Below are 20,916 nucleotides of genomic sequence, written 5' to 3'. Positions count from 1 at the left end.
TACGATCAGGGAGCCCAAGTCCGGGAGTTCCAACCAGGAGACCGTGTCCTACTCCTCCTCCCGTCTAGTGAGTCAAAATTGTTAGCCCGGTGGCAGGGACCTTACGAAGTCGTGCGTAAGGTCGGTCCCGTCACCTACGAGGTGCGGCAACCGGACAAGCGGAAGGGAACTCAGCGGTATCACGTCAACCTGCTGAAACGGTGGCAGGACCGGGAGGGCCTCTTAATCAACCCATGCCCGCCCGAGCCGGAATTGGGACCCCAGGTACCCTCGACGGATGACCCCCCGGCACCCCAATTAGGACAATCGCTCACAGAAGAGCAATGTAAACAGACTAACTGCCTGCTGCAAACCTTCAAGCGAACCTTCACAGCCGTACCGGGCCACACGTCCCTGGTCAAACACTCCATCCAGACCGAGCCGGGAAAGGTGGTTCGAGAGACGACCCGGCCCCTGCCCTATCGGATGCGGGGTGCGGTCGAGGAGGAAGTAAGAGCCATGCTGGCTCTGGGCGTCATCGAACCATCCCAGAGCGAGTGGCGTAGTCCGGTGGTCCTGGTGCCCAAGCCGGACGGTACCCGCCGCTTCTGCATCGACTTTCGGAGGGTAAACGCCATCTCGCGCTTCGATGCCTACCCGATGCCCCGTGTAGACGAGTTACTGGGCCGCCTGGGGGAGGCCCAGTATATCACCACCTTGGATCTGAGCAAAGGCTACTGGCAGATCCCCCTCGAGGAGACCTCAAAAGAGAAGACCGCCTTTGCCACTCCAACGGGGCTGTACCAATTCACACGGATGCCATTCGGTCTCCATGGAGCCCCGGCCACCTTCCAGCGGCTGATGGACCAACTTCTGCAGCCCCATCAGGACTATGCGGCGGCGTACCTAGACGACGTGGTCATCTATAGCCGCGGCTGGGAGGATCATCTGCCCCGGGTTGCGGCGGTCCTAAGGTCCCTACGACAGGCGGGCCTGACCGCCAACCCCAAAAAGTGCCGGATTGCCTGGCAAGAGACCAACTATCTTGGCTATACCGTCGGGGGCGGGCGGGTCAAGCCCCTCGTCGGGAAAGTCCAGGCCCTCCTGGACTGTCCCACCCCATCGACCAAACGGCATGTTCGGCAGTTCCTGGGCCTCGTTGGGTATTACAGACGGTTCATCCCCCAGTTCGCGACCATCGCAGCACCCTTAACTGGGCTTCTGACGAAGGACAGCCCCCGGCAGGTACGATGGTCCCCCGAATGTGAGGCGGCCTTCCGGACACTGCAGAAGTGCCTCTGCCAGGAGCCGGTTCTCTATAGCCCGGACTTTAAACGCCCATTCATCTTGCAGACCGACGCCTCCGGCGTAGGATTAGGGGCAGTCCTGTCCCAAGAAGTGGAGGGAAAGGACCACCCCATAATATATCTCAGCCGGAAGCTGTTCCCCCGTGAGAGGAATTACTCAGTGGTGGAAAAAGAGGCCCTCGCGGTGAAGTGGGCCTGCGATGCCCTGCGCTTCTACCTCCTTGGGGCCCCGTTCACCCTCGTCACAGACCACGCCCCCCTCCGGTGGCTAATGCGGATGAAAGATAATAATGCCCGCATTATGCGGTGGTACCTCGCCTTACAACCCTACGCATTTACGGTCCAGCATCGAGCTGGTAAGGACCATACGAATGCGGACTTCCTATCCCGCATGGGGGAGATGGCAGGACCTGGCCCCGACAGGCGGGAGCCAGTCTTAAGGGGGGGGGTGTGTAGTGAGTCGGTGTGGCTCCCCTCCTGTCCAGAAGAGGGAGCCCACGTGCCGGCACCAGAGTGGGTGGGACCACCACCGCCTGTCCCCGCCCCCCGGAAGTCAAGGGGCGGGACAGGAAGTATAAAGGCCGTCCGCCAGAGCTCAGTTGGGGCCCAGCCACCACAGGGAGCAGACGTGCGGCCGGTAGCTCCTGGCCAGGAGACCGTCGAAGACCGGGGCTTGGTCCCTGGCTGGCCTGAGCTACCCCGGGCCCGCTACGAGGAGGAGCCGCCGGAGCCTGTTCACGCCCGCCACTGGGAGAACCCCTGGGAACCAGACCCCACTAACCCTGAGGGTGAGACTGGACCCGAACCCCTTCGCCCTTGCTGCTATCCAGAGGAGCCGCCTGAGGACCATTGGCCGGACTTCCCGGCAGAGCTACCAGACTTGCCGCCGAGCCCGGGCAGAGAGGAGCCCATGGAGATGGACTGGCCCGATCCCGGCGTAACGAACGAGGTAGGCTTTGAGGGGGATCACGGAAGTAGCCCGGGGGTAGCCGACCCCGGTCCGGCTGCAACTGAGTGTGAGCCTATGTCAGTGTGTTGCGGCCTGGATACCCCACTGACCAGCAGCGGCAGCAACCGCTGTTAGGGCCCCGGGCTGGAACGCAGTGGAGTGGGTGGGCCTGCGTTCCCCCTGCCACCCCCTGCACGGGTGGCAGGCTTCCCCCTCACCCAACGCTCGGCTACAGCAAGCCTAGGCGTACCTTACCAGAACTATCTGCTCGCTCAGCCCCTGCAACAAGGGCCTGAGCCTAACTGTGTTTGCCCCGCCCTGATCCAGGGCCTGGGCTTTGAACTATTTGCTCGCTCAGCCCCTGCAACAAGGGCCTGAGCCTAACTGTGTTTGCCCCGCCCTGATCCAGGGCCTGGGCTTTGAACTATCTGCTCGCTCAGCCCCTGCAACAAGGGCCTGAGCCTAACTGTGTTTGCCCCGCCCTGATCCAGGGCCTGGGCTTTGAACTCTTTGCTCGCTCAGCCCCTGCAACAAGGGCCTGAGCCTAACTGTGTTTGCCCCGCCCTGATCCAGGGCCTGGGCTTTGAACTCTTTGCTCGCTCAGCCCCTGCAAACAAGGGCCTGAGCCTAACTGTGTTTGCCCCGCCCTGATCCAGGGCCTGGGCTCTGAACTCTTTGCTCGCTCAGCCCCTGCAAACAAGGGCCTGAGCCTAACTGTGTTTGCCCCGCCCTGATCCAGGGCCTGGGCTCTGAACTATTTGCTCACTCAGCCCCTGCAGTCAAGGGCCTGAGCTTTAACTGTGGTTGCTCCGACTCTGCACTAAAGAGCCGGAGTTTCGGGACTAACTGACTACTTGTTCCCACAGTAGTGAGTCGGTGTGGCTCCCCTCCTGTCCGGAAGGGTCGAGCCCCGGCTAGGACCTACTACACTTACCTTGGCCTTGAAAATTAGTAAGGATAGGGATTTCTTTTTCCTTATATATTTCTCAACTGCATCTACTTGCAACGTCTGCTGTTATAATTCTAAGGTCTAAGCAAGAAAAACTATCATCTGCTGCATTAAATCTAGTTGGGGTGCTACAGTTTAAAACCACTAGATGGTTTTCATCAATTAACTTTTCTAAGAATGTGCCATTGTTATCAGTTGTCTTACTGCCCCACAATTTATGATGATTATTTAGGTCACTGTATGGTCTTTTAGCACTCTTCACTATTTCCTGTAACTTCCGAGTTTCTAATTTCCTATGTGGGCTATATTATAATTCCTTAAAGAAAGATTTCTCCTCTGCATTCAGATTTCAACAGCATTATATTCAAAACTTATTTCTTTGTTCTCTACTGCTATGTAGTTTAATCTTTCCCTCATGAAAGTACAAGCACCGGCTCCTCTTCCCAGTTTTCAGTCTTGCTTAAAGGCAAAATACAATGGAATTTTAGAAGCAAGCTTTTTAACCAACCATGTTTCCTGATACGTATGACATCTGGTTTAATTTTCATTTCTAGGATTGTCATAAACAGACAGTTAAGGGTTAATTCCTCTTTTATCTGTAAAGGGTTAAGAAGTTCACATAGCCTAGCTGACATCTGACCAGAGGAACTAATGGGGGGGACAAGATGTTTTCAAAGAGGAAGGAGGGAAATCTTTGTCCTTTGTTCTGTCTGTAAGTGTGTGCCGGAGTGAAAAGATCCAGGAATCAAACAAGGTAGTGAGTATTAGAGAAGGAATTTATTAGATTATGTTATTGTCTTTTGTGACTTCTTTTGCATAAGAGGGAGAATTAAATTGGGTTTTTCTTTTGTGTAACTTTAAGGTTTTTGCCCAGAGGGAACCCCTCTGTGTTTTGAATCTGTTGTCTGTGAAATTTCCTTGCATGTTAATCTCACAGAGGTTTCTTTTTCTTTAATTAAAAGTCTTTTTTTTAAGAACCTGATTGATTTTTCCTTGTTTCAAGATCCAAGGGGGTTGGATCTGGACTCACCAGGAATTGGTGGGGGAAAGGGAAATTAGACTCAAATCCTGCCAGGAAAGGGGGGATGAGTAATTTTTCCTTGTTTTAAGATCCAAGGATTTTGGATTGTGTTCACCAGGGAATTGGTGGGGAGGGGGAAGGAAAAGTTTCCAAATGACTTTCCCATAAACGTTTGTTTAAACTATTTGGTGGTGGCAACATACTGACTTAAGCTGGTAAATCAGCTTAGGGGTTCTCATGCAGGTCCCCACATCTGTACCCTAAAGTTCAGAGTGGGGGTGAAACCTATGACAAGGATATTTTCTTTTAGTTCTTCACCATGAACTATCAAACTATGTGCATTCCAAAAAGGTTGTGATTCCTGTACTAGTCATTTCACCATTAGACTAATCCAAAATCATATAAATATTGTCTATTGACAGATTGCTAACATACACATATTTTTCTACTGCCCTTGCAATGCTCATTTTTTTCTGATTGTTCTTTGTTTGTGATGTGCAATTTATCACTTTAATAATAAATGCAATAAACCTTTCTTTTTTCAATACTAATATATCATCGCCTATTCCTTCTGCAATGTTTATCATATTTTTATAGAGTGAGGCTGTGTTCAGTTTCCCTTTTCCTCTGCTGATTTTCTCTTCCTTCTCTGCCTGATGTTTTGAGAGTCTCCTTATAGCTTCTGCATAAGATCTGCCACTAATAATTTCTGCCTTTTGTATCTACTTATCTTATTTTGCCAGATTATACCCTCTATATGCCGGACTGTGATTACCACCACAGTTACTATACTTGACATCCTCCCCTTCTATGCAACTTCCATAGGAATGCTCTCCCCTGTATTTACCACATCTCATTTTCCCCTTACAAACATTTGCTACATGCCCATACCATACTGTTGGCACTTAACACCTGAAGGGAGAGGAAATAGATGGCTTGATTCTAAAGATCTGAAACACTGGTGTTACTTTCTCAGCTAGAGTGTCTCCCTTAAACGTAATAAGCACTGCTGTTGATGATTTACTTTCTCCTCCTCATTCACCATGCTCTGAGTGTCCATAGCCTCTGTTTTCTAGAAGCAGGGAGTGGACAACAGGGGATGGATCATTTGATGATTACCTGTTCTGTTCATTCCCTTTGAAGCACCTGGTATTGGCCACTGTTGGAAGACAGGATACTGGGCTAGATGGACCATTGGTCTGACCCACTATGGCCATCCTTATATTCTTAAGAAGTATGTTTTTCTAGCCATTAGCCCTGCAAGTTCAGTCTGAAATCTCATAGGCAATTTGGGTTCTTTCTTTCTTTTGCGTCATCGCCAAAAAAACTTTATTGCTTTTTTACTCCTGTTAAGCCTGCAGAGCCAACACAGCTAGCCAGATTCTATTCCTTCTTATGAATCATTAAGGGAATTGTTTACAAATGTCCAGTAAGCTACACATTAAAAGCAATGGGGATGCATAGATGTCACTAAGGGTCAAATTGGAAGACAATGGGATTGCATAATTGCACTGTTTAAATTGGACTCAAATTGGTGCACAGAGTTTGTGCCCACACTTTCCACATGGGTGAATTTTACCTAGTGAGCAGATCTATTGAGTAATAAGGTGCCATTTTTGCAGTCACTTTTCAGAGCAGAGCCACACTTAAGTTTCTGGGGGCAAGGACTCTTTCTACTTATTACTGTAAAGTGTCGTGCACGTTTGTCACTGCATAAATGTATAAAAATAATTTTGGTCCATGTAATATTTATTGTATCTCCTTTGATGCTGTAACATGATTTCAGTAAAGATAGATGTGGGTCTTTAGTGTATTTCAAATTAAAATACCCTCAAATTTTGCACATCATAGACAACTTGAACCAATATGTTGGCTGCCAGACTCAGGCCTTGGCTACACTTGCAAGTTACAGCGCTGTAAAGCCTCCCCCAGCGCTGTAACTCACTCCCCGTCCACACTGGCAGGGCACTTACAGCGCTGTATCTCCCTGGGTACACCGCTGCAGGTACTCCACATCTCCGAGAGGAATAACAGCTGCAACGGAGTGGCTACGGGTGAGAGTGTAAACGCTTGCAGCACTGTACTAATCACCTTGTCAAGTGGCCAATCCTCTCCATTGTTGTGACCAGCTGCAGGAATGCCGAAGTGCCAGTTTCAAAGCTCGTAAGACAGAGAAAAGCAAACAGTTTGCAGCTTGCTTTGAGTGAGTGAATGAATGAGCAGGGGGCTGGGAGTTCAGAACTTGCAAAATAGAGAGCTGACATACTCCAAAAAGCACTCTCTCTCCCCCCACACGCCCTGTCACAATCCACCCATCCCCCTCCGTTTTGAAAAGCATGTTGCAGCCACACGAATGCTGGGATAGCTGCCCATAATGCACCGCTCCCAACACAGCTGCAAATTTTGCAAGTGTGGCCACACCACTGCGCTGGCAGCTGGCAGTGTGGACAGACTGCAGCGCTTTTCCCTACGCAGCTATATGAAGACAGGTTTACCTCACAGCGCTGTACAGCTGCAAGTGTAGCCAAGGCCTCAGTGAGAGAGTCAGACTATTCGAATGCTCTAGATGCGGGGTGTCTAGCTACATAAATTTGTGGCATTTTGTAGGAGACAGAAGGTTCTATGTGCACTGGATGTACAAATGTCATAGATGCACTTGGGAGCAGGGTGCCATCATACAGAAATGAGCCTCACAGACATGTAAACATTTTTAGTTGACTCAATTATATTCTAAATCTGCTGAAGTTACTTTCATTACTTTTGTCTCAGAATGAAGGGAACACTGGTTTGCTCTCCTTAATCTTGTAAAACATCCATTGAAAGTCAATTAAAGCTTTGTCAGAGTACCAAGTGCAGATTCAGAACCCAAGTCAGCTCCATATTATTGGACACCTGTGTGTTCAGTATCACTTATTTACAGAGAGTTTTATGATTGAAAGATATGTACAAGATGATACAGAATTAATGCCAGACTGTGCAGTATGGTACACTGGCTAAAAATATATTTTAGAAGATCTTTCTTTTCTCCAATTTTCCTTATTTTTTATTAACATTTCACTTCTTTTTTCTCTTCTCATGTCCTCTAATTTTGAGCCATACATATTTGTAGAAATAGCTTATAAGAATGCAGACTTCAAGATTTTTCCCATTAAATATCTTAAACTTAATTTTGGGGGGGGAATATTACCCTGATGATATTGATTTCCTTCATATTTGCAGTTTTTCCATAGACTACATGGTAGAGGTTGTTATAAAACAGGTTCTATATACACCCATTTATTGATAAAATAGTTCTCTCATTTCTGCTTTTCTATTGTGATTCTCCATCATTTTATTTTGTTGTGTGAGTCTTTAGGATCCGATCTTTATGAGAAAACTATGGTGATTAGTTATGCCCAAGAAAGCACTCTAGCTCTCTATTATATATATTTAATAATTGGGGCAGTAAAAGGGTTTTAGCCCCATGAATTTGGGTTGGGCACTCTACTCAGAAATGGTGAAGTGAGTAAGTTATGCAGATTCAGGGCTATTCTAAACAGGTTCCAATAAAACCTTTACACCACACCACCATAATGTATTCTGTATATGTTATATAAGTTACAAAAAAACTATTGCAGAAATATTTGAGAGAGATTATAAAAAATGTATTTAGTCTTTTAATGTATGTCTCTGCCTGTAATCCCAAGTGCCTTATTTACCATGAGTCCAACTGTGTAGGTCTCAGTAGGAATCATAAAAGCCTTTAAAAATAACCTAGAAGAGTTTTTTTTATTCCTGAAAAAGTTATTGAAGTCCAGTAGTGCAAGCCATTTCAGGGCTGGCAGTGAACAGTGAAGCTAGGAATCTCCTCCCCACGCCCCCCCCCCCCCCCCAAGTATAAATTTCCCTTCTCTAGTAGGTACGAGTGGATGGCGGCCTTCAGAGTCCTCTCCAGCAAGCCCCTGGTGCTCGGGGTGACGATGGTGTTGTTGTTGGACCTGATGTGCGGCACCCGGACTCCCAGCTCCTGGCGCTCCTCACACCACTCCCAGCAGCAACTGATGCACTTCCCTAGGCGACGCGTGGCGTTGCGAGTGCGGGACCACAGTGAAGCGATGTCGCGCCCGTCCCGTCCAAATTCCCCATCCAGGGAGCCGCTCAGGAAGGTGGCGATGTCTTGGTTGGAGGGGGCTCTGCTGATCTGCTTCTCTGTCGCATCACGCAGAGCGTTCACTGCGATGTTCCTTACCGTGGTGTCGGAGCCAGTTCCTGACCCAGCTGGGGCTGCGAGAGAGGCTGAGAGCAGCCAGGCAGCTCCAGGGGTCATCCCAGCCACTGACCCAACCAGGAACATGGGAGGCCTGAAAGCAGCCAGGCAGCCCCAGGATCCACCTACCTGACCGCACGGGATCTTCACGGCCAAGTTCCCCGTTGGTGGAGCTGAGATGGTTGGAGTTGGAAATGGATCTGAAACTGAAAGAGCTGGAGGGCTGTGAGAAGGAACGGCAGGGCCATGAGAGACAGAGGCAGCATGAACTGGCGATGGTGGAGCTGAGAAGCAGAGAGACCCCTACTGTGGTGCATGGGGATGGGCCCAGGGTGGCTAAGCTCGCAGGGAACTCCGATAAAAAAGTGCTGCCTCAGTTTAAGGAAGGGGATAATATAGATGCCTTCCTCACTGCCTTTCAGAAGGCCTGCAATGTGCACCAGGTTGTCCCTGCAGACAGGCTTTGGCATCTCACCTCCTTACTAGGTCCCAAAACCATAGAGATGTTCACCCAGATGAATAAGGTGGAAGCAGGGGACTGTGGACTGTTCAAACAAGCACTGCTGTGCAAGTTTGAGCTGATCCCTGAGGCGTAGAGGAAAAGGTTCCGAGGTGTGCAGAAGACCCAGGGGATGACCTATCTGGAACTGGTCATGCTGATGGGGGAATACACCTGCGACTATATGAACTCTGTCCCCCTGACCGGAGGATGTGGCTGGTGGACAAGAGACCAAAGGACCTGCACTACGCAGGGCTGCAGGCTGATGAGTTTGTAGACAGCAGGTCGGAATATAGAATGGAATCCCAGGGGAACAGGCCCTCATCAATGCAGAAGGGAGGTCACCCAGGGGCTTCCCTGAAGGGAGTCTCTGATAAATCCCTCCCAGTGCCGGGGCACAGCCAGGACCCAAAGTGACTGACCAGCCCCAGAAGACCAACAGGACCTGAGGTGTAATTACTGTGGGGAGAGGGGCCACAGATGGGCCTGGTGCCAAAAGCTCAGGGACAGGCTGAGCAAACCAAGCCCACAAAGCGTTAACTGGGTGGGAGCCCAGCTGGAGAAGGGGCTGGCTCCCCAGGCAGGAGGGGCTGGCAGTTTAGCAATGGCCCAAGAGGGAGGAGTCTCCCAGGTCAGCTCCTCAGGGAGACTTGATGCTCTGGATTCATTGTTCTCAGTCTGCAGGGTGGCTGTGGGGCGGCCCCTGAGGAGCGAGTGCCTCATTCCCCTGGAGGTCGATGGGAAGCTGGTCACTGGGTACTGGGACCCAGGAGCTAAGGTGACGCTGGCCCGGCCCGAGGTGGTGCTCAACACCTACCTGATCCTGATGGGTGTGTGCGGACCCCTGTTTAAGGTACCCGTGGTGAGGGTACATCTGAAATGGGGGACCAAGAAGGGGCCCAAAGATGTGGGGGTGCACCATCAGTTGCCAACCAAGGCACTGATGGGGGTGACCTGGTGGATCGTCACCCTAATCATCACCCATAGCCAGAGCCAGCGAAGGGCACTCTGCCTTAACACCAGGGGTGGTGCCCTGCCGGGGATGCAGGTTCCTACCCCAGTGGGAAAGGAGCCACTGGGGATAGGTCTTGGCGGGGCTGCGGCATTGGACCCAACCACTGAGAGGGAGCAGGTCCCCATCCCTTCCCCAGATGCTGAATTCCAGGCCAAGCTGCAGAAGGATCCCTCCTTAGAGAAGCTGAAGGAACTTGCTGGTCACAGCACAGCGAAACCCCTGGGGGAAGGCTGCCGGGAAAGATTCCTATGGGAGAAGGGATTCCTCAATTGGGAATGGGCTCCCCAAGGGGAAGTGGAACTGTGGGGGATCAGGAGGCAGCTACTGGTCCACCAGAAGTACTGCTGCAGGCTACTGTACCTGGCCCATGATGTCCCTCTCTCGGGACACCCGGGAATCCAGTGCACCAGGCAGAGGCTGCTAGGGAACTTTTATTAGCCCGAGGTCTTTAATGCCATCCAGCAATACTGCAAGTCCTGCAACCTCTGCCAGAGGGTGGGGAAGGCCCAGGACAAGGGAAAAGCAGCTCTGAGGCCCCTGCCTGTCATAGAGGAGCCTTTCCAGAAGGTGGCTGTGGACATTGTGGGACCCCTCAGCAAGGCAACTCAGACAGGGAAAAAATACATTCTGGTGGTGGTAGATTTTGCTACTCGTTATCCCGAGGCGGTGGCTTTGTCCTCTATTGAGGCAGACAAAACTGTGGTAGATGCACTGCTGAGCATTTTCAGCAGAGTGGGGTTCCCCAACGAGGTCCTTACAGACCAGGGCTCCAATTTCATGTCAACTCTGCTCCGGTGGTTGTGGGAGAAGTGTGGGGTCCGACACACCTGGGCCTTAGTGTATCACCCTCAGTCCAACGGGCTGGTGGAGAAGTTCAGTGAGACCCTAAAGATGATGCTGAAAACAAGCATGAACCAGCATCCACAGGACTGGGACAAGTATTTACCCCACCTGCTGTTCTCATACTGGGAAGTGCCCCAGGAATCAACCAGGTTCTCTCCTTTTGATTTGCTGTATGGGAGAAGAGTGAGGGGACCCCTGGACTTGATGAGGGACAAATGGGAGGGGAAGATGGAGAATCAGTGGTGGAGTATGTACTGACTTTCTGGAAAAAGCTCGCTGAGTTCATGGACTTGGTCGGGGAGAATCTAGCCAGGGCCCAAGGGAAGCAGAAGGTCTAGTACGACCATTCAGCGTGTGCCCACTCCTATGCCACTGGGGACCTGGTGATGGTTCTCATTCCCGTGAGAAAGAACAAACTACAAGCTGCCTGGGCTGGGCCCTTTAAGGTCATCAAGCAGCTGAATGAGGTAAACTATTTAGTGGAACTGTCTAACCGGGCTCACAGCCACCGCGTGTACCATGTCAACATGATGACATTCTCCCTGCCGTACTTTGACAGGGAGAATTTGGTACTGACTGTGTGTGGCCAGTGGGAGGAGCAGGGAGATGATCCCCAGTGGATCTATTCGCTAAGACAGGGGCTGGCCCTTCGCTGGAATCAATTCCCCTCTCTGACAAGCTAACCCCTGCCAAGCAGGCAGAGATCCGAGTGGTGCTGAGTTCCTACCAGCAGCTGTTCTCCAACGAGCCTGGGCTCACTAACCTGCCTGTCCACCAGGTGGAGACAAGAGCCCACCGTCCTGTAAGATGCTCCCCGTTCTGGGTCACTGGGAAAACAGCCCAGAACTTGGGGAGAGAGGTCAAGGACATGCTGGCTTTTGGAGTGATCCAGCCGTCCTCCAGCCCTGGGGCTTCTTGCGTGGTGTTGGTCCCCGAGAAGGATGGGTCAATCCGGTTTTGTGTGGATTACCAGAGGCTTAATGCCATCACCAAGTTCGATGCCTACCCCATGCCTAGGTCTGACGAGCTTCTAGACAAGCTGAGGGGGGTGGGGGAAGCTTGTTATCTCACTACTATGGATCTCACAAAGGGCTACTGGCAAGTACCTTTGGATCTCGATGCCTGTCTGAAGTCTGCTTTTATCCCCCTCCTGGGGTTATACGAGTTCCTGGGTCCTACCTATTGGCTTAAAAGGGGCACCTGCCACCTTCCAGCATCTGGTGGACCAGTTACTCAAGGGGAATTTTGCCCTGGTGTATATTGATATCATCTGTGTTTTTAGCCAGACCTGGGAGGACCATGAGTCCCAGGTTAAACAAGTGCTGGACCAGCTCTGGGACGCAGGTCTGATAAAAGCTGGCAAGTGCAAAGTGGGTATGTCAGAAGTGTCATACCTGGGCCAGAAAGTGGGGGTCGGCTGCCTAAAGCCAGCGCCAGCCAAGGTGGAGGTGATCAGAGATTGGCCCGCTCCCCAGACTAAGAAGCAGGTCCAGGCTTTCATTGGGACGGTGGGCTACTATCAGAGGTTCGTGCCCCACTTTAGCTCCATAGCCGCCAGGGCCGGCTCCAGGCACCAGCCCACCAAGCTTGTGCTTGGGGCAGCACCTGGAGGGGGGTGGTGTGGTGCTCCGGCTCCGGCCACCGGGGAGAGTGGGGCCATGGCCGGGGATCACCGCCCTCCCCCCGGTGCTCTGGCCGCCGGGGACAGCGGAGCCCCAGCTGGGGCTCGCCGCCCTCCCCTGCCGTGCTGGGGCGGGGGGGTGGGGGGTGCGGCCGGAGGCTTTTTTGCCTGGGGCAGCAAAAAAGCCAGAGCCGGCCCCGATAGCCGCCCCCATCACTGAGCTATGTAAGAAGGGTCAGCCAGATAAGGTGGTCTGGACTGAACAGTGCCAGAGGGCTCTCTGTGCTCTGAAGGATACCCTGGTCAAGGGCTCAGTGCTGGTAAACCCGGACTTTGACAAGTCCTTTATGGTGTTCACCGACGCCTCAGAACACAGGGCTGGGTGCAGTCCTAATGCAGTCAGCATGAAGTGTGGCAAATCTTTGGACTCAGGGTAGGGTGACCAGACGTCCCGATTTTATCGGGACAGTCCCGATATTTCCTTCTTTGTCCCGCGTCCTGACCGATGTTCGGTCGGGACACTGGACAAAAAAGCAATTTTGCCCTCTGCTCCGGCGCTCATGCCCCCCCCACCCCGACTCCGCCCCCTCCTTCCCCCATTGGATCCCTCCATGGAGGGAGAAGGTTGGGAGGAGGGTCGAGCAACTACCAGGAGCGTGGGAGGGGAAGGGAAAGTTGCCGCGGCTGCCGGGGGCTAGCTGGGCATGGCCCGGGCTGCGTGCAGGCAGCAGCCGGGGCTGGCTCTGGCCCGGGTGGGCAGCGTGGGGCGCTGGAGACACGCGGCGAAGAGGGGCTGCGGGGGCGAGACTTGTCCCAGGCAGGGAGGCCGGCGGACAGGGGCGAGGGGCCAGCCGGGGTCCCCATAAACTTCCCCGTCGCTGCCAGGGAGCCCCGCGCCTCTCTTGCTTGGCTGCGCTCCAGTGGCTCGCCCTGCCGGGAAGGAGCCGCTGGAGCGCAGCCGAGCAGGAGAGGCGCGAGGCTCCCTGCCGGCGGCGGGACGCGCCGCATGTGCCCACAGCGGGCTGGGGGGCGGGAGGCTCTGCGGGGCTGGGAAAAGCTCTGTTGTCCAGCCTGGAGCCCCGGGGAGCCCCTCAGGAGACCAGCCGCTACTGTGGCTCGGCTGTGCCAGCCCTGGCCCCCTGCACGCCTTACATGCACTGCCGCTGCCCCGCTGCCAGCCCCGGACTTTGCTTCACAGTGCTTCTTATCGTCCCCCCCCATGCCCTCTTTATCCCCAACCCCTTCTGCATCGGGGCCAGCTTGCGAAACTGTTTTTTTTTTTTTTTTTTTTTTTGCTCCACTGCCATTTTTTTTGCTCCGCCCCCCCTCGATATTTCATCCCTGTGATCTGGTCACCCTAACTCAGGGTTAAATACTGCAGTCATTATTCACCCCATTTAAAATGGGGCTTAAATTCTGTATCCTCACCAAACTGACAGAATTTACTTTTTATAATTTGTGAGAGTTTTTCAAGTAAATCTGTTAATTCATTTGAGTTATAAACATTTTTATATCGCTGTGACAAAGTGGGGATTTATTCATCTTGTTATGTTGCATGTGAGTCTTACTTTCCTATACTAATACTGTGTGTACCTTAGTTTCCCTGTGTACTGCACCAATACTTAGGTGGTAGGAATTGGGTGTGTGATTTTTGCTGAGGCCCTCAGGGCAGGTGAGGCTGCCCTGCTGTTTGCACCTATGTAACCTGAGATGCAGGAACGACCAGATGACACCTTTTGCCCAGGAAGGGGAAGCAAGACAAAGAGAAGGAGGAGGAGCATCAAGGAGGGTGTTGGAGGTCGGGTAGCTGGAAGCGAGCAGTCTGCTTGGGGGGGACTGGAAGAGGGGGAATCCAGGGCTTCTGGCCCAGGATTCCCAAGATGGACTTGGCTGAAAGTCACTGGTGTCTGTAATAGCAAGCTCTGTTCTAATCTGCGTTCCTGTCGACTAATAAACCTTCTGTTTTACCAGCTGTCTGAGAGTCACGTCTGACTGCGGAATTGGGGTGCAGGGCCCTCCGGCTTCCCCAGGAGCCCCGCCTGTGCAGACTCACTGCAGGTAGGGTGACCAGACAGCAAATATGAAAAATCTGGATGGGGGTGAGGGGTAATAGGAGCCTATATAAGAAAATGACCCCAAAATCGGGACTTTCCCTATAAAATCGGGACATCTGATCACCCTAACTGCAGGAGGCGCATGGTATGAAAAGGAAATGCTGAATGCTCCGAGGTCAGACTCAGGAAGGTCGAAGCTGTGTAAGCTTCTTGCCCTGGAGACAGTATGCTCAGAGAGAGGAGGCATGCTCCCCCAGAGTCCTGACTGGCTTCATATGGAGTAGTTCCAGAGCATCACCCGGTGATTCCGTAACAATCGCCACTTCTGATTTTTTGCTTGCGGGGGGAAGCTGAACTTAATTTTAGGGTCCCTGGAGTTTGAGAATTGAGAACAGACTCACTTGTAGATTATTCCAAAATCTAAGGCATGGGTTATTTTTTTTAATTGATGTGTATGGTCTGTTAATATTTTGAGCCATAACTATTTCTATTTACATTTCATGCAATTTTTCAACTTATTTGTTGTTAAATGCATTTTACAACAACTATTGTGGCAAATAATTGATTTCACACTGCTTAATTGTGACAGAGTGTGTGGTTTTTAATATATAATTGCAAGGTAAATCGCCTAGGGAGAAACTGACAGAGATAGCTCTGTCTTACAGCTATTTAATTCAGGGCTTCATTGGCTGAACTATAAGCAAGGACTCAGGTACAGCCTGTCTCCTGCATCTTGGTAAAGCCATAGGAAGGAGCAGCTGTCCTGCATGTGAGTGCTGATACTTACAGCAAACAAGAAAATCAGCTGGGACAATGGAGATTGGACAGTGCACAAATGACAATGGCTGGATGGAGACAGAAACTGCCTACTCAAAACTTAAAGGAGCAGATAGAGACTGTCCGAGGGTCTTGAGAGTGGAGCTGGCCAGGAAGCAGAGCTGGGGAAACAATGGAGCCTGTTAAACAATCACATCTGCTTGGTTTGAAACTTTATACTCTCAAGAAAGAGCTTTAAATAGTATTCAAGCTTCCTCCACCAGGTGCTCAAACCTCTTCAGGCTTCCAGGCTCCTGCAACTTCACAACTAAAACTTTGAGCAGCAGGCAAAGGAAGTTGGAGCACTGGTTAAAGCTTTCTCTAATGGGCGTGCCAAGTCTGAACAGAGAAGACCATCTCCTCAGTCCCACTCACAGAGAGCCTCTCTCCAGCCACTTCACAAATGAGTCTGCAGTCTCCACAGCTCCATGTTCATTTTTTTAAATCCAAATAATTCCTAAACAAAAATTTGTTAAATTAGAGTTAAGGTTGACTGTGTGTTTCCTCACAACAATGCAAATACTGAAAAGCAAAGAAATCATAAGTTAAGGCAGAATTCACACAACTAATACGAGTCTCCAAGTGTTAATCCACTACTCTCTGCCTCACCAACACAAACACACTCAATTTCAGTTCAACAGTACTATCCCCTTCACAGGGCCGGCTCTAGCTTTTTTGCTGCCCCAAGCAGCAAAAAAAAGCGCCGCCCCCCGAGCCCCCCCGCCGAGCGCCCCCCCCCCCAGCCGAGAGCCGCGCCGTCCCCCCGCCGAGCGCTTCCGGAAACCACCCCCTGTGTTGCCCCCGCTGCCGAGCGCCGTGCGCCGGAGCGAGACCCCCCCTGCGCCGAGCGCCGCCGGACCCCCCAACACACTGCCGAGACCCACGCCGCCAGAGCCCGCCCCCGTCCCCCCGCCGAGCGCTGCTGGAACCCCCCCGCCAAGCGCCGCGCGCCGGAGCCAGATCCCCCCTACGCCGAGCGCTGCCGGACCCCCCCCCCCACCACCGAGCCCCGCGCCGTCGGAGCCCGCCCCCACCCCCCCCGTCGAGCGCCGCGCGCCGGAGCCTGCCCCCAGTGCCGAGCCCTGCGCTGCCCCGCCCCCCACCGAGCGCTGCCGGAACCCCCCCCCCCCCCCAGAGCCGAGCCCCGCGCTGCCCTGCCCCCCGCCGAGCGCCACCGGAACCCCCCCGAGCACCACCCCCCCGCCGAGCGCCTATGCAAGAGACTCTCTCTTGTGGGTGGAGACCCCCCCCCTCCTCCCTCCTATGCAAAGTCCAGCTCCAAGATGGAGTTCTGGGGTCAGCTGGGCAAGTCACATGTCCCTGCATGACTCAGTCTTTACAGGCTGAAGCCATTGTCCACATGGTATCTTGCATGTCTCCAGGAAGACTTCTCATGTGGATTGGAGCATTCCAAGATGCATTGTTCCCCAAGTGTTCCCTGATCAGGTACTTAACCTGGCGAATTCCTTCCTAAAGAAGCTGACCAAATGCCTCACAGAGCTTACTTAGAAACCAAGCCAGCATACAGCCCATATTCTTAACCTCGAGTAGAAAATGCTATATATGTACAAATAGGATGAATAGATATAGTAGACCATAACCTTTACGGAGATATGTTACATGGCACAGGCAGCACAAAACATATTCCAGCTATGTCATCCATACATTTATAAGCACCCTCTCCCCATAAAGCCTTATGGGGTACACTGTCACAAATACTACGAGTACAGCACTAATTTGAATGCTAGAAAGAATGTTGATCTTTCATTGGCTCTTAGTAACATTGCTAAAGCGCAAGAAAAACAACAAATACACTATGCTAGAAGAAAGACTTGTAAATATGGGAAAACAACGTTCAAGATTAGGGACCGTGTTATGTAAATAGTGGATTCTTTGTAACTTGAAGTTTTTAAACCATGTTTTGAGGACTTCAGTAACTCAGCCAGCAGTTAGGGGGTCTATCACAGGAGTGGGTGGGTGAGGTTCCGTGGCCTGCAATGTGCAGGAGGTCAGACTAAATGATCATGAGGGTCCCTTCTGACCTTAAAGTCTCTGAGTTATTTTTCAGCTGTTCTCCAGACCCCTTCAAACACATCTGTCATTTTGAGAAAATTCTTCTTCTGTTAAAACAGAGTATTTTCACAGTTGTGGGAAAGAACTAATGATGGAGGAGACAATAAAGATCTGGATTGTCTGAGCTGTGCTCTGTGCAAGTACGCAGTGGGGGAGAGGGAATTTTATTTAGAAAACGTTGTGTGTATCACCAACTGAAGAAGAACATTTCTGAGGGAGCCCTTTGTTTGAGTTTTGACAGCATATCATTGGAGTGCACAAGGATTTTTTACTAGTCAGGATGATGAGGAAAAGGTTGATTTGAAAGAAAAGTGACTGGGAGTAGTATTTATATGCTTAACTTTCAAACACTGTTGGGGCCAAATATTTCCATTACTTTTATTGAGACACCAGGATGTATCTAAAAGCAGAATTTGATCCTTTATGTCTCATACCATCAATTCTCCATTGTTTACGCAATAGAGAGAACTTGCAGAAAAGAGCACTAATGTTTACACTAACTGGCTGTATTGTTTTTGCAGGTAGAACCCAACTACACAGAATATCCAGACTATACATTTGATTATGACAAAATTACATCACCATGTGACAAGAGGGAAGTCAGAAACTTCACAAAAGTATTTTTGCCAATTGCATACTCAATTATATGTGTCTTGGGCTTAGTGGGTAACATCTTTGTAGTAATGACCTTTGCTTTATATAAAAAACCCAAGTCTATGACAGATATATCTCTCTTCAACATGGCCATAGCAGACATATTGCTTGTTCTCACTCTTCCATTCTGGGCAGTGAATTATGCTGCTGAAAAATGGATCTTTGGTGACTTCATATGCAAAATTACCAGAGGTATTTATGCAATCAACTTCAATTGTGGTATGCTGCTCTTGGCCTTTATCAGTATGGACCGATACATTGCTATTGTACAGACAACAAAGTCATTTAAACTTCGGGCTAGAATGCTAGCATACAGTAGACTGATCTGTTTGGCTGTATGGGTATCGTCAATTTTAATTTCCAGTTCCACTTTCATATTCAGTCAAAGCTACAGCCACTCCATCAATGAAATAAACGAGATTTGTGAACACAGATCCAATACTGAGACAAAAGGCGCTACGTTGAAATTATTGCTGCTGGATATGCAACTTCTATTTGGATTTTTTATCCCTCTGCTGCTTATGGTATTTTGCTATGCAGTCATTGTCAAAACCTTGGTGAAAGCTCAGAATTCCAAAAGAAACAAAGCAATATGTCTTATTGTATTAATTGCGATTGTTTTCCTGGTTTGTCAGGTACCATATAACATGGTTCTTCTTGTGACTGCCATAAATCTGGGTAAATTGAATAAACCGTGTGATAGTGAAAAGCAAATAGCCTTTGCGAAGTACATTACAGAAGCCCTGGCCTTCTTCCATTGTTGTTTGAACCCAGTGCTCTACGCTTTTATTTGGGTGAAATTTAGAAGTTACTTTGTGAATATGATGAAGAATCTGTGGTGCCCGAGATACAAGAAATACAAGACCAAGAGTTCAAGGATAAGTTCTGATACCGATCACTCAAGGCAGACAAGTGAAATTATGAGTGACAATGTGTCATCCTTTACTATGTATTATGATGTCAACATTATTATGAAGGAGCTTTGATTATATTCATCCACCAATCCAAATCAATCTCATTATTCATGTCACAGCTAGTGATTTTGACTTTCCAACACCCTAAATAGTATTTCCTATGATCTACAGCACCCTCCATCAAAACAATTAACATAAACAGAAGAATGGCACGACTATGGAAAACTCGTATTAATCACTGTCTAGCTAATATTTATGCTGTTTTCAAATACAGGCCCTTAAAATTCTCCAGAGAGCTAAATTTATCAAGCAACTTCCTTGATTCTAATGAAAAATTGCAAGTTTGATTTGAACAGTGCCTTGGTATTTTGGTTTTAAAACAGGGGTCAACTCAGCTATCTCATATTATAACAACAATTTTAAAAGAGTAACAACAAATTTTTAAAGAATCAAAAGGGCAAATTCACCACCAGCCCAACTCCATTTATACTTATGTTATTATTCATTATTTATATTGCAGTAGTGTCTCGAGGTCCTGACTAAGACTGGGACCCCTTTGTGCTAGCATTGTACATACACATAGTAAGAGACAGTCCCCACACCACCGAGCTTGCATTCTGAATAGCCAAGACAGATAGAGAATGGGAAGGGACATGCTCAAGGTCACATAACAAGTCTGTGGTAGAATGGTCTCCTGAGTCCCCGTGCAGTCCAGTGCCCTAACTACTGACTGCTGCCTCCCTATATAGTTGTGCCTTCTTGAATTGTCCAGAGCCAATACTAGCATGGCTACTGAAGGGAATAGTATATATATTTTTAAAATACACACTGAAAGGTTTTGTAACATCTCCTCAGTTTTTATCATCTGTGGAACAGAAAATAAGGTTTATTTGAGAAGAGATATTTTCCTGATTTGGCAGTGGAACTTCAGGTTGTAGACTCCTCTGAAACTGACCATTTTGTAAATTTGTCCTTGAGAAAGGCCAAGACACCACTCTGAATATTTTTCTATTTGCTTTATTAAATTAAATTTTAAATTCACGAGTGCTTTCTTTTTTTCATTGAAGATGGACTAACAGGGCAGTATTTGGCTCACTTGATACTCTGATATTTTATTTTATTGGACAAACAGTGACATGGAGAAAAATCCTGAAGTCTTTTCTCAGTATTTATTAGGCATTAAAATTCCTGTTGGGCTCAATTGTGCTACCTGCTAAACTGATGCAAATCTGGAGTAACTCCACAGACTTCAGAAACTGATATGATTGAGAGCAGAATTTGGCTCATTGACTGCAATGTAAAGTCTGCCAGAGTTAATACTGAGTAAGGACTTCAGTATTTGACCCGTTATGAATAAACCTTGAATACCTATACGATAAACTATAAGAATTATTAGTCAGTGCTGGAGGCATACAGTACAAGCTAATCATGATCCAGCATTAAACTGGGATACATCTGTTATGTAATTTAGCTTTTTTCACATTTTATATTTACACAAGATTTCAGCAATAAAGATTCAGGATGGAAGTTAACTGATCTTTTAAATTATGCACAACACTCAGAAAAATATGTAAATAGCACAGCTACCTTAAAATGGTTGTTAGAGTTTCTTTAATACTTCTGTTCGGTTAATTAAAAGTTCTGTTTGTTATGGGAGCTCATAAAATTGTAACAGAGGTCAGAAGAGAACCAGAGAAGAAGTCCCACCCCTTCATAAACGGGATTGGTAGGAGAATATTCTAGACAGGAACTTGGAATCTTTGAGGGAATGATTTTGGTTCTGAAGTGTAGCAGGCAATCAATTTCAGTCTGAAATGGAGGGTGGGGGGGGCAAAGTGTAGAAAGGAGCAAAAGCAACTGCTTTGCTTCAATTTCTACAAGCACAGCTCCTTTGCAGAACAGCTGAAATATGGGGAAGTGACTAGCTAGATCCCCATAGGTGTCTGGGGAATAGTTTCTGCATGTGGACTGTTCCC

General features: G+C 49.4%; 2 protein-coding genes across 2 annotated transcripts in view; both read left to right on the top strand.

The window, feature by feature from the left end:
- Positions 1 to 3,880: 3,880 nt before the first annotated feature.
- Positions 3,881 to 20,916, top strand: part of LOC128834119 (C-C chemokine receptor type 6-like) — a 143,718-nt gene continuing 126,682 nt past the window's right edge. The window contains exons 1-2 of the mRNA XM_054022631.1: positions 3,881 to 3,938; positions 14,401 to 14,487. The gene's annotated coding sequence lies outside the window, so the exon portion shown is untranslated. The remainder of the gene's footprint in view (positions 3,939 to 14,400; positions 14,488 to 20,916) is intronic.
- Positions 9,555 to 19,368, top strand: CCR6 (C-C motif chemokine receptor 6). Its single transcript, XM_054022867.1, has 4 exons — positions 9,555 to 9,803; positions 10,428 to 10,903; positions 12,091 to 12,316; positions 17,894 to 19,368. The coding sequence occupies exons 1-4, from the start codon at positions 9,555 to 9,557 to the stop codon at positions 19,010 to 19,012; spliced, it is 2,070 nt and encodes a 689-aa protein (XP_053878842.1). The 3' UTR covers positions 19,013 to 19,368.

This window comes from Malaclemys terrapin, chromosome 3 (genome assembly GCF_027887155.1).
Source record: "Malaclemys terrapin pileata isolate rMalTer1 chromosome 3, rMalTer1.hap1, whole genome shotgun sequence".
Lineage (NCBI taxonomy): Eukaryota > Metazoa > Chordata > Testudines > Emydidae > Malaclemys > Malaclemys terrapin.
Note: the sequence above shows the minus strand (reverse complement) of the source record. Positions and strands in the feature narration are given on the sequence as shown.